Source organism: Apus apus, chromosome Z, assembly GCF_020740795.1.
Source record: "Apus apus isolate bApuApu2 chromosome Z, bApuApu2.pri.cur, whole genome shotgun sequence".
Lineage (NCBI taxonomy): Eukaryota > Metazoa > Chordata > Aves > Apodiformes > Apodidae > Apus > Apus apus.
In genome coordinates, this window is record NC_067312.1 from 8,707,973 (window position 1) to 8,721,757 (window position 13,785).

At 43.2% G+C, this 13,785-nt stretch overlaps 1 protein-coding gene across 10 annotated transcripts in view; it reads left to right on the top strand.

Annotated features, from left to right (window-relative positions):
- CELF4 (CUGBP Elav-like family member 4) overlaps nt 1–13,785 on the top strand; it is a 733,798-nt gene that overhangs the window by 641,265 nt on the left and 78,748 nt on the right. For all 10 annotated transcript variants that reach the window (XR_007891849.1, XM_051643093.1, XM_051643095.1 and 7 more), the window contains exon 6: nt 3,914–4,057. Coding sequence is in view for 9 of the 10 variants with exons in the window: in XM_051643093.1 (XP_051499053.1) it covers nt 3,914–4,057 (144 nt within the window). In the remaining variant the exon portion in view is untranslated. The remainder of the gene's footprint in view (nt 1–3,913; nt 4,058–13,785) is intronic.

Genomic DNA, 13,785 nt, shown 5'->3' on the forward strand with positions numbered 1-13,785 from the left:
GCGTATACACTCCATTTGGAAGACCATAACTAATGCGAAACAGTCCCAGCAACCAGCAAAAGATTTGTTTTCCTTTGCCTCTAAATGAAATATCAATGAATGGCTATTTTATTTTTAGTTGAATATGAAATTTCACAAGCAACCTGTCAAGCTCCCATTTTCAAGTATGACTTTATTTCACACGTCAAGACAGGCTGGGAAATTAGTTTTTCCCACAGAGGACTCTGGTTAGGGATTACAAAGTGAGTGAGGTGCAGAGTGATTTTTCCTCCATCTTTTCCCTCACCCTGCCAGTCTAGAAAGAGCATCTGACTCTGCTGACTAAGGGGAGCAATTCATTACTGTGCATGGAAGGAGGACGGGAAGCAAGATAGTCATATTGAGTAACTTGCTGGCCCAAGAGAGAATAGGCAAAGCAGAATAATATGTAGACTTTATATTTTTATTTTCATTAGTGGATATCAGTGCACTTGAAAAAGGAGGTTGATTTGATGGGAAAGGAGATAAATGCCAGTTCCAAGTACCCTATTGCAGAGGCACCAGCAGGAATGCTCACTTTCATGATAGGAGATCTGCAAGGTAGAGAAATAAACAAGTCCTTCCCTCAATAAAATGCAGAATTAACACACACCTCAAAGTACATTTAAACCATTATTGATTTAACCACTGTAACTCTCTTGGGGGTTGGGGAAATATAAGGTCCAGCCCAATAACTGGAGAGAGCAAGAGGGACATTATGTATTACTAATAAATGACCAAGCAGACAGGACCTATTGCCTTTGTCAGCAGACAAAGGCTGATTTACACCATGGTTTAATGGCTTGCGGAAGCAATAAATAGCTCAGATGAAGGGCTCTGCAGTTTTTACCCCACAGAAAACCTGGCCCATTCTAGGGCATTTCTAATGTTATCCAGTGGATTAGTAGGAGTCACTGGAGTAGAAAGTAGTCATCTTCTGCTGTAGATGAACAGCACTGTTCAGCTCCTCTGCTAAAAATGCTGCACTGGGTGATCTGGTAGAGTTTGCTGCCTGATTTCCTTTGGGCCACATGAAAGGGCTGCACATGAGGAACTACATACAAAAAGCATCAATCCCAAGGTCAATCTTCACATTCAAGAGCAATGCAGAATCTCTACTAGATACATATCTTTAACTGCTTACATGCACAATCACTGCAGAGTGCTCTTTAAAAAATCTAATTTTTGCCTTCTTTCTTTGTACTTTCTGTGTACTCTAACTTGTTTCTATTTGCCAATGGCTTTTTCTGACCTGTGTATATGATAGTGTTGTTCAAAGAGGCCCAAAGTACTGCTGTGACAAGCAACCCAGAAACATCATCTTGTAAGAGGCAATACTAGATTCCATTGGGTCAAATGGCTGCTGTACAGTCACTATGACTCACATCAGGATTGAACAACACTCCAGGGACAAAAACTTCAGGCAGAGGTTACCCCTTTTTTCATTATGCCATCTACAATAATAGCTTGATTTTCAACAGTGTGAGGCATCAGCAATTTCCTGAGGCAGTTCTTCGGCCCTAGGACTTCCAGGGCAAAAAGAGATAGAAAGTAAAGGGGAAGGAAGAAGACACCAACTTATTTAGACTTCTCTGTCCTGCTAACTAGAGGAGGTCACATCTTCAAAACCTATTTGCAGAGATGAATACTCTTTCACCTTAAACAGCTGCAAAATCCTCTATGCTGCATTGTACCCATCATGCTGCAGCCCCTGCTCTGCAAATCACAACAGCCCAATCTGCCGTGGATCAGTGCCTCCCTCCAATACAACTGCAAATAGGTTTAAATCATTAGATTCAAGTTACCAAATAGTCTCTTGGATCAGGGTTAATTAAATGAGTGTTGAAATCTAATTAAGGACTGGTCCAGGTGATAATTAGCAGGAAATGTATGCATTAAAATATTCATTTGTCGATGAGCTGCAATTAGGAGTGTGATTTGGGAAAGGATCAATAACTACATCATGTGATTTTAAAAAAATGAAAAGTCACCCAGCCTTGAGCAAAAATGCAGGGGAATTTTGGCTAGATTTTTTTTTCTCCCACCCCCCTCCCTTTCTGTTTCACTCTTCCAATAACTTCTGAAGACTGCTCTCCATCCTTGAATAGAGCATTCATGTCTCCATCCCTTTGTTTTCCTGAAGCACTTCTTTCAGCCCCATGCTCCTCACTTCATTGTTTGAGTGGGTTATAGATTTATTAAAAAGAGACTAACAGGTCAGAAAGAAAGATTCTTTGCCAATGAAAATCACTTCCTTCCAGAACAGGCTGCTAATCCAGGGGAACATTGCTCATTGTGCAGCTTTAGATTGTTTTGTTGTTTGTGGGGGGTTTTTTAGCAAGTTAATTCCTCAAGTCTTTATTCATAACTGAGGACCAGGGGAGCCTACTGAATATGCATAATTTGGACTTATGTATGTGTACATCTATAGTTGTGGTTTACTCTGCTATTCCCAATTTGTAGCAGAACAACTCTGCTTTCACTAAGACTCATTTTCTCTGGTTACAGGTACATAGGGGTGTGTGTAAGCCAGTTAATAACACTCCCCCTGTGCAATTCCAGGCAATCCTTCCTCTGCAAGTAAAACAAGGGCCCAGCAACAGCCCAGCTTCTCTGGCATGGAGCTGCTCCTCGATTACTGCAGTGGCCAGAGGCTCAGCTGGCAATTTCCCCACTGACTATATTTCCATCAGTGAATACCAGTGTGTCAAAAGGGAAGCGTACCACAGGAGAACGATGATTTCAGCTGCTCTTTGTCTGTCTCCTGACAGTTCACCTGCCCATCTCCTCAGGCTGTGAGGCAGCTCAGCTCTCAAGGCAACTGTCTGCCTATGGTTGGGGCTGCTGCTGGAGCTTGCTTCCCCTGCACCTGTCTTCCCCCAGGGAGACTGTGCTGTGGGGAATCAGCCAACCAATGAGTTTAGGATGTCCATGGAGACAGCCAAAAAAATATCAGTGTCTTCCTTCCTAAACAGATCTACTTCTTTCCATCTCTGCCTCCTATCAGAAATTTAAGAGTTGCAGATACCGACCTTTCATCTCATTTTGTGGAGGAGAGGGATTTCTTTAATTCCCAAAAGCTCTGCATTTTTCACAGACTTCTGCAGCCAGCTCTGATGATCATTTGTAGTTCTGCACCAGTGTTGACTGCAGTCATAACCCAAACTTTGTAAAGCTTTCCCAGAAAAATGTAACATTAAATCTGGATCTTTTGTGATAGCTTATTTCTGCTGCTCATGGAGAGGAAATTCAGGTGCATCGGGTACTAATTCTGTTCCCCTAGTTTAACAGTGCCGAAGAGATGCTGCTTCATTATGAGGTGTACACCCTGCTCAGCATACTGAATCTTGTCTCCAAGGCTGGTCAGGGTTTTCTCACTGGGCATGGGGATTACAAGACACAGCACTATGGAAGACTGATCCAGCTCAGGGGGTCTGGCATGCACAGAGCTAACACATTCCATCAAAATAAACCAGTTCACAAATCCTACCACATTCACCCACTAAAAGCTTCTTCATTTTGCATCACCAAGTCCAGATTTTGCCCTTTGGTGAGGACACCCAGCAGGGCCAGAAGGCTTTCTATATGTTGAAAGAATAAGGCAACAGTTTTTGCAGAGAAAACATTAATAACAGCCTGAAAGTTTGAATTTTGGAGGAAACTAGTTCCCAGGCTGCTGGCGTAAGTCATTCATCCTCCAGGGCCCTTTCCTTCCTTCCTGATGCTCTCAGCCTCCTGCAAAAACTCCAATTCAGAAAGCCAGAAGAGCTGGATGGAAAAAGTCAATGCCAGCTGGTTCCCATGCTACCAAATGTGGGTGAAATGTATGGATTTCACAAGCCAGTGTGTATCAGCTAATTCCCCTGTGTGTTTCCTTTTCTTTCCTGTCCTGCAGGGAGCCTCTTCTAGCCTGGTGGTGAAGTTTGCAGATACAGACAAGGAGCGTACAATGAGACGCATGCAGCAAATGGCAGGACAGATGGGCATGTTCAACCCCATGGCCATCCAGTTTGGAGCTTATGGCGCCTATGCACAGGCAGTAAGTATAGACACTGTCTGTGTGCATGTCCACGCGAACGGGGATAGCACCTGGGGTGACACAAAAATGCGCATGAGCAGAGGAACAAATTACAAAGCAAAGAACAAACCAGTGATTTGTCTGTTAAATCAGTTACACAAGGGAGCAAACTGAGCCATGCCAAGGATAAGTGATAGGGGGATAAGTGAGGACAACTCTCAGGCAAACCTCAGAGGTGCCATACCTGCTTCTAGCAGTAACCAAACCATGATCATGTGTGCACCCATGCAAGACACTTTCTATGAGGTCTAAGCCATTGCTGTCAAATCCAAACACAACTAGCCCTTGAGGATTTGGATGGAATAAAACTGAATTCACCTTATCCTAGTTCACTGCCCCATGTCAGCACCATCTGGTACAAAAGAAGGTTTGTGAGGGCACAAATACCTTCCTGGCCCTCCTCAGCTACCAGGCCACACAGGCTGAGCTAAATTGGGGAGACTGCTCTCTGATCCATTTGGCCAGGCCCCTGCTGCAACATGCATCATTGTTGGTACCTTTGGAGTGACAACAGGGTAAAATGGCAGCTGTTGACAGAAGTGGTTTTCAGTTTGTGAAAGCATACTAGATAATACTAAGATGGACAAGCAGACATGTACACACATACAGTCCCGGCTCTCCAAAACAGTATAATTTAAGCACACTGGGAAAACGCATCAGCTATTTAGTGTTGCACTAATTTCAGGTATCAAACTTACACACCAAACCTGGATCCTGGGACCCTGACAAAATGTAAGTGTACAGGGAGCTGGGCTCTTGGCAGAGCCCTGAATCGGATGTCCCTGGATTACTGTCTTTTTGTAGGCTACAGTTAACAAGGACCTGCAAGACAAGATCAGGTTCAGGCAACTAAATCTCTTTCAGATATTTCAGAGGAAACTAAAGCTGATACCTGCAACAGGGAGACACAATACTGCCAGGTGACTTAGGATGCCTTCTCTGGAGCGTATTTGCAGGCAGTGACAGTGCACCTAGGTGCTTCATGTATTTGATTGTAACATGTGACCCTCTTGTACTTTGGGCTAGATTTGTTTTACAGGAGGGAAGTGCCATTAATCTCCCATTACAGAGTCACATCTTCCTGAATGATAGAGACCAAATGCTGTGTCTTAAGTAATACTGGGCCAACTCAGGAGTCACATACCATTGTACCCATACTCCCTCCAGCACACTGATCACAAGCCTCTTCTTTCTTCCCCACCTATTTCCTTCTCATGCATAGGCACCATGGATTTCCCGTAACATCGATATGTTCTTTTATTAATTTAATGGCCTTGAAATTTCTGTCCTCCACTGAGTATTCTCTGCTTTCTGAACACTTGGAACAACCCAGTTCTCCACCTTGCATGAACCACGTAGAATCATGAGGATGTGCTAAAGAGCTCCACAGAAGTTCTCGCTCTCTCCTCCCAGCTGTGATTCCTAGTTCTAATCTGAACCTTTTTAATCCTTTCCCCACCAGGACAATCCTTGTTTTCCTTCCATTTTTGCCTCTTAATTTTTATTCACAGTCAAATACAACCTTTGCCTTTTCCTTTGTCCCATACTTCCCTCCTCACATGGTAGAAGAGCTGTCCCCTCCACAGCCTGTTTGTGTTTAACTGTCTTCCTGGCTGGGAACGGCTGTAGGAAGCAGAAAAGAGACAGTAAATTACAGCTGATCCAAAGCCAGTGGCCAGCAGCCTGGCAGGGGGATACAGCATCTGTGCCCTCATGTGCTAGAAGAATTAACAGGAGGCAACTCATGAGCATCTCAGAACAAACATCTGCAGAGGTTGTCAAGCAGGAGATGTGGCTCTAATATAACACTACAGGCATTGATCAGGCAGCTAGAAAGGTGGTAAAGACACCACTGTCATAGAATCATAGAATTATAGAATAGTGGTGGTTGGAAGGGACCTTAAAGATCATCTAGTTCCAACCCTTTCTTGATGCTCTAGTTCAAAAACTGTTCTCGCATCATTTTTAATATTGAGTAATTATTCTAATTGCCATAGCGGGTTTATACTGACAGAAAAGAGGATGCATTCTGCACCTATACACCACAGAAATTTCCTTTATGTATTTCTCACCAGATAATGTGGGACATTACCAGGATAGGAGTTTGAGTGAGGTTTTATTGCTGAAGGAAGACTGAAAACAATTCCTGGGTCTGATCCCACTCCACTTGAAATCAATTAATATTTTTCCTATTGATTTCTGTGAAAGCAGAATTGGACTCATCCCCTTTTTTTTATTTTTACTCCCCCCCCCCAGTTAAATATGCTATTAAGGGGGAAAGAATAAGTTTTAGATCTTGACCCACTGGATATGACAATCTGGTGACATCAATTACCCTCGGGACATCAGAGCTGTCTAAATGATGGGATCACATTTCTGTGTGGCGCCTGAACACCCAAAGCATGCTCAGATGCTGTCTCTCAATCAGCCTCCATATCTGTGTCTCTCCCTATCTGCTTCATCTCACAGTCTCACACAAAAGGGAAGGAAGGGAGAGCCAAGGCTGTGTGACTGTTCTCTGGGTCCCCATTAATCCACCTTGGACTGCTGGCTCTTAGATATCAGGGTGATTGTCACCTCGTAAATGCCAGCAGGAGATGGAGGGATCGATAAGGTGAGAGGGAAAGGGGGGGCAGTTTTATTCAGGCCGAACTGAAGTTGAAGTGCTAAGGCAAGTCAAAAGGAGGGAAGGTGAACCAGTCAAAACGCAAGAGCAGGACAGCAGTGACAGCTGATGTCACTGCCACCAGCAACTTATGTGACCTTGGGAGAATTGTTTGACTCTATAGTCTTGTTTCTTCATGTACAAAAAAAGAGCTGATGATCAAACTTATTTATTTTTCCTTCTCACAGCTCTCTCTTGTACTCTTTCTCCATGGGTTTTCACACAGGGGTATGATGGCAGGAAGGCCAGGACTAACATGAAACACTAGGCTCGCTGATTTCTGCTTGTTGCCTGTCCTCCAATTATCCCTCTGCAGCTTAGCTGATATCTCCATATATAAGTTTGCAAGCAACACCATGAGGGATGGCTAATCAATAATTTCTAATGACCCATAGGAGGACATTGCCAAGTCCCCTAGGCAGCAGTTTCTTGCTGAACTCCAACAGACAGGTGTCGTGCACATCACCAGGACTAGACTCCAGCCTACAAAGAGGTCTCCATGCAGCAAGGTGGCCAAGTGTAGCAGAAACCCACAAGTTTGCAGTTCTTTGAGAGATTACTGGGAGCCATGGATTTTCAAACCCAGCAGCACGGCAGAGGAGAGGCAGCAGGGGTCTCAGTCCATCAATGTTTGACTGATAGCCATTAGTGTTACCAGCAGAACTGCTTTTGGCCTCAGCTCCGCTTTAAGTTACCTCCTTTGCACCTTAGCAAATGGTCACCGTCACAGTTCACTCCCCAGCACTGCTCACTGCCAAGACACTCAACCTCAGCTTAAGCAACTTTAACCTTGGTAGCAGCAACATCGGCTAAGCAACTAGTCCTTGGGTTCAGCAGCCATATGGCCTCAGATCCAGACTTATAAAAATCAGGATGCAAAGGGGGCTCTCCCCCATGTGTGGTTTTTGCCTGCCTTCCTCAAGTGCCACCTGCAAGCATACGAGATGAAGCTGGGCACTAAATCTGTGTGCTGTTTCAGTGACACAGAAAGTCACATCAGACCCACCTCACCTCTTTTGTATGCAGCTCCAGGCCAGTCAGGTTTCACAGCTCCCTAAATCTCCCAGAACACCTACTCTAATTTGTTTCAGGGTTTTTTTTTATTGTTTTAGGTTGGGTTTTGGTGTGTTTTTTTTCCTTTCAGCAATATGCCACGTTCATTTAGGTTCCCCTTTTATGGGACAATTCTTTATTTTAGTTCAAAATTGTACAGGGCACCAGCCCTTTTTCTTGTCAAGTTACTGTGCATCTACATCATCTGGGGATTGATAGGTGTTTCTGCAGTCTCAGTTAAGACCAGCTTGCAGCATAGGTCTGGACTCAGCCTGTAGAGAAGGAGACTGATGCTAGGTGGCACCACCTTTTATTTGCTGCCAGTCCAGAATGAACCTGCAGGCACATGCTCCAGCTCAGAGCATCACAGCATACCTTCTCAGTCCCTTGTAACAGATGGGGTGGCCAAGTCCAAGATCATGAGCAGTAAAAATCAAACCAGACTATCAGTGGTGTTAGTATAGTCCAAGCCCAAATAAGCAAAAGTGACAAAAGTTCCTGCAGGTCTTCTTTCTATGAAGAAAGTGACAAGTAGATAGCTACTGTTGCATTTTGCTGCTGCCCCACCATGCAGAAAAGGAAACATGCACAGATTAAAAAAAGGTTGGGAAGATGGGAATATGCAGAAAAGGCAAGAAAGAACAAAGGAAGGAGCCTTGGAAAGTGACAGATTCTGTATAAATTATTTAATTAAAAAAAAAAAAAAAAAGATCAAAGCCTTAAATCAGGTTTGCATAAAAAATGGGGTGGGAGTGTTAGCCATGGTCTCCTGGCCAAATTCCAGCCATGGCACTGATTGCGTCCTGCAGCAGGGGACAGGCATAGAGCTGGTGAGTAAAAACTGACAGATGGGGACAGGGGCAACATAGACAGTGGTAACATTTGCTCCTCTGCCTGGAGCATGTCCTTTCCTGTCAGTAAATCCCAGCTCCCTTCACTCTGAAAAAGTACAAATGGCTGCAGCTCCTGAACTGCAGACAGAAACTGCAAGAAATCCAGGAACATCCAGCACAGCAAAGCTCCCAGTCATCATCATAAGTAGCTACCTTCAGAAGTTAAGGCAGCAGTGTCTACCATGCTGACCACAAAAACCTAGGTGCCCCCCTCTGCCTCCCTGACCCACCTCCTGTGGCAATGAAAATGTCTTTGCTAAATGATCTGAGATAGTGCTGAAGGGAAGAATCACTTCTTCCAGTATTTATTCAATTCATATTATGAAATTATTTTGGAAAGATACTTTAAAAAAATTAATCAGGTAGCCCTATTAAATCAGGGAAAAATAACAGAATATAGATATTTAAATGATCAAAATGAGACAGTATATTTAGTAAATACTTTAGGTTATGGAAATCCTTTGTTCTGATCTCTTCCAGAAGAGGAAGTTATTTTGAATCCATAATAGTTCATAGCAATGCTAATAATATATTTCTGATCATCAGCTCCCTGGTAATTCAGAAACAATGAACACTCAGATGTCGGTGCTATGCAATTGTTTTTAGGTTTTGTTTTTCTTTTCACACTTCTCAGGAAGTTAGAAATTCAAGCTGTTGTATATGAGGCTTTGGAAAGACACTAAGGGATGAATCCATGTGTTGCACATTTTTAGTTTTTTAAAACTCTTAATTAAGCAGAAACCTCAATTTCCAAGAAGACATAAAAAATGTCTGAAGGATCATTCTATTTTTTTTTTTTTTTTTTCAGTTTGTTTGAAGGCTTGGAAGATATTTTTAGGTTTATGTCCCAATGGTCAGTTAGGTAAAACAGACAGGAATTTGTCAATACTGTGATTTTACCAAATATGAGCTCTCTTACTGCTTGATTGATCACTTTACTTATCTCCTTCTATCAGAGGGATACCATGAGGATTAATTAGCTAAGTGTTTGTATAAATCGTTAGAGGTGGGAAGTGTGAGATGCTGTTATTACTTTTGTTGTTATTACTGAATGAATAATATGAAAAGTCAAACAAAACATCGTGTTGTTCAGAGACAAGGATAGAAAATAACATTGAAAAAAATAAGAAGGTCACCAGATCATTCGGAGTAAGCATTCTCCAAGGGCAATGATCATGCTATTTCAAAAGGTGCATCAGAAATGATCCTTTTCTCGCATCTTCCCCTTCTTCAGTTTCACATGTATTTCTTTTGGGGGCTGGTCAGGCAGGTTGTAGCATCCTCGTCCTATTTCCAAAGGAGTTTTTGGCCTTGAGAAAGTCACTTCATCTCTCAATACATGTGTTCCTCCTGTAAGAGAAGGACAATATTTTCTTTCCTTGAGTGCAGTTACACGACCTTCACAGAATCCCACCCACCTCATGCCAGAGGAGGTCATCCCATTCCCAGCGTCCTCACCCCATGCCACTAGAGCAACATTGACCACACAGGAATCCACTTTCGGAGGAAAACTGGCAGTAAGGACCTTGTTTTTGCAGTATGGTTAACGTTCTACTGGTGTTCCTGAGCTGGTGGTCAGGAGTATCAAGTGTACGTCTGTCCTGGAGCAAGATCTGGAGAGGGAGCTGTGCATCAGCAGGATCTTGCTTTGGTACAGCTGTGATGCAAATCTTCACTCTTTGCTCTTTTGTATCATAATCTCCCATGCTAGGATAGGATGGATAAGCCTGTGGAAGTACCTATCCATCCACTGATGGCAGAGCTGGCCAAAGTTTAGCCACCCCAACTTGAGCTAGCAAAAAGGCGTGTGAGATAAATCCTGCCAACTCTCTCTGCTGACCAGTCACCACTATCACCCCTCCCCCTGTTTTGGATAGCCCTACCAGTGCCTTGACAGCTGCACCTTCAGTTCTCAAGGCCTGGAATGAGGACTTCAGGCTCATAGCTCTTGAAGTGCTGTCCATGGGCATGAACCAGTTTCGTAACATCTCCTAGTCTCTGAAGAGGATAAACATTTTATCAATAGTAAAGGCTAGGCTGGAGGAAAGAAGGAATGACTATAAAATTGGATGGGAAAAATCTCTAAATGCTGAGGTAAAAATCATGCCAAGGAAGTAAGGGAAGCGAAAGGAAATAAGTTCTTTCAGCTGAGGAAGGGAAAAGCTCCTCTTCGTCCCCTTGGATCAGTCTGAGATAATAAGACTGCCGCCTTTCTGATTAGTGCTCTGTGGCCCCAACCCAGGCAGAGGAAATCTGCATTTCAAATGGCATATTTTAAAGTACACAATACCCAGGGGCCCTGCTGCTATTGATTTGCCTCTGGTGGGGTCACTGCCTCACTTTCTACAGCTTTATTAACTGGGACCATACATTGGGCCTCTTTCAAAGTGAAAAGAGAGTGGATGGGACATTTGTCTTCAGAGCGAGCTGGGGAAGGATTGGAGTGACTTTTATTGGGAATGCCCCAGAGGTTTTATAAGGAAGACTGGTGACCCTTGCAGGACTTGCCCTCCTCTTGTAAATTTCCCTGGAGTCACCCTGGGAGGAAGGAGGTTGATCTATGTTGTCAGCTTCTTTCAAGGTGACCGAGTTCCTGTCCTCCAACCCTCTCAATGCTGCTGCACTCAGCTGGGCTCTGACCATCAGCCACTGGGCTGGAAAGGACCCCTCTCTGCTCCCCCTCAAACATATTTATCTGAGCAACTCCAACCAGAAAGACAAAGGCATGAACGAGAAATGTGACCAAAGAAGGGTGGCAGGAGTGTTGCCAAGTGTAGAGATGTTCAGACAAGGTTGAGCCGTGACTGGGGTCTGCTGTCTAGCCAAGGAATCAAAGCCAGCTGGCTGGGTTACATGGCCATGTTCAGGTATGGGATACTCCTTCCAACTCTGGAGGAGACCCTCATCTACCCCATGGGCTGGCTCTGAAGCCTTCAGCAATATGCACATTCTCTGGGTCATGAGGTACAGGGACCCAGCTCATTTCACCATTTCAAGGAGGTTTCTATGTTTCCAGAGCATCTTTAGTATCCCCAGAGCACTGAGAACAACTGAACTGAGTAACTGCTCACTGCAGGATGCCTTCTGTAGCAGAAGCAACTGAACCTAGTTTCCAAAATCAAAGGTTAGCACCTTAATTACTACCTTATTTTTACGGCATTAGCTTTTTAACCCTAAGTTAAAATTAACCTCCTTGCTCTGGAACCTCCTAATTTAGTCTTGTTGGGAGTATGTCCAGTTTTAAGTGAATATGTCACTGAAACTCATCAGGCTTTAGGCTGCAGACCATCCACCTTCAGCACTAATGAACAGATTACAATCATCTTCTTCTTCTCCTAAGGAAAAATAAAATACTTTCTTCTTTCTGAGGATCTATGACATGAATCTAATACATTAATGACATTACACTACAAAAAGGAGCATGCATTTAGACAAGGTATAGTCTACCAAAACTCATCTTCCACTGTAAACTATAAGCCCTCTGAATACAAAAGAAGCTGAACACTCAGGTTACCCAGTTTGCAAACCAGGAGGATCACCTGCCATTGTGGAGTTAACTCTGAACAGCTTAGAGACATCCATAGGAAGGAACCAAAGTTGCATAAGCCATAAATAATGTCACAAGTGATTGCCTAGATCTACTGAGTGCAAAATGGAGATTGTCTTTGGATCAGCACAATTGTTTGTACTACCATTGACAAAGCCGTATCTTTTAGATAGAGCCCCATTTCCCTTCTAGCATAGGTGAAAGACAAAGGAAAAAAAGAATTCACTCTTTTATTTTAAATGGTTGGGAACCAAAGACCAAAAATATACACTGGGGGCCAAGAAAGGAATTGGGAATTATATCACCTGACTGTGTTGATATGTGCAGCTGAACTGAACACCTTGGGCCGTACGTATAGTCAACAGGAAGAAACAAAGCTGCAATTCATCTGCCCAGAGGTGTTTGGGTACAGAAGATGGAGATAAATCTTCGCCTAGGCTACTCTGCCTGTTATCATGTCTGTATTTAAACTACAGTCCGTGTTTAGTTTACTGAGTCTGACAAAGGGATATACCAAAAAAACATAGTCCATGCCTGACTTAGAAGGTGTCTAATACAAATACCAGGCTGTTCTCTGCAAGCTAGACTGACTATGGCACACGTATAACCAGCCATATGGCACTCAGTGTTTTGAGGTTGGTTTCTTCATGCAGCTCTGGTCAGCTTTGGAGAAACATGGAGGAAAGTCAGCAAAGGCCAGACTGGGACTTTCCCAAGCCTTTTCAACCGCATTCATCTCAAATAAATTCTTCTTTGATTAGCAGGACTAAACAGATCCGAACGACACAGATCTTGGCCATCTTTCTGTGACTGGTCAGTTCTATCCTCTGCTGTCCCCAGGTAAAAACACATAGAATAGAAAATGACATATGGGTCAGCACACTCAATGCTGGAGTCAATCCATTGTTAAAAATGGATGGATTCCTCCTTCCATGTTTACTTTTTTGGCATATTTATTGAAATCACCTCCTCAATGCTTCCCCTGGAGAATAAACTCAAATGATGCCTGGAAAAAAATGTACTCCTAAAAGGGGAATCAGCATTGTGCTATAATAGAAAAGATTGTCTAGTCACTCCATCAGTAATTACAAAGAACAGGATATCACTAATTGAATTGTGAAAATGTCTTATGGAGGGTATAATAAAAAAGGGTAATTAACAGTCAAAGGGAAAGCCAGCACCTTGCCACCAATCTGCATTAGGCTTCAAAATATAATAGTACTCAACTCTAGAACAGCAGTTTTCACATGTAGATTTGCAGGCACTCCTGCATGGGGAAGTAGATATCCTGTGTCCCATTTTATCAGTGGAGAAACCAAGGCAAGTTTACACAACTTTTGCATGATTATACAGCAGGTCAGTGGCAGAGAACCGTTACTTTGGTCTCTTTACCAATAGTTGCAAGGGAAGTTTCAGCATTTGAATGAGTGCAGTGATGTCAAGGATTTTATTTTTTTTAGTATGTATGTGTATGAACACTAATTTAGCTGATGTTTCAATACTAAACTAAACATTATGGAATAGCCTGTTC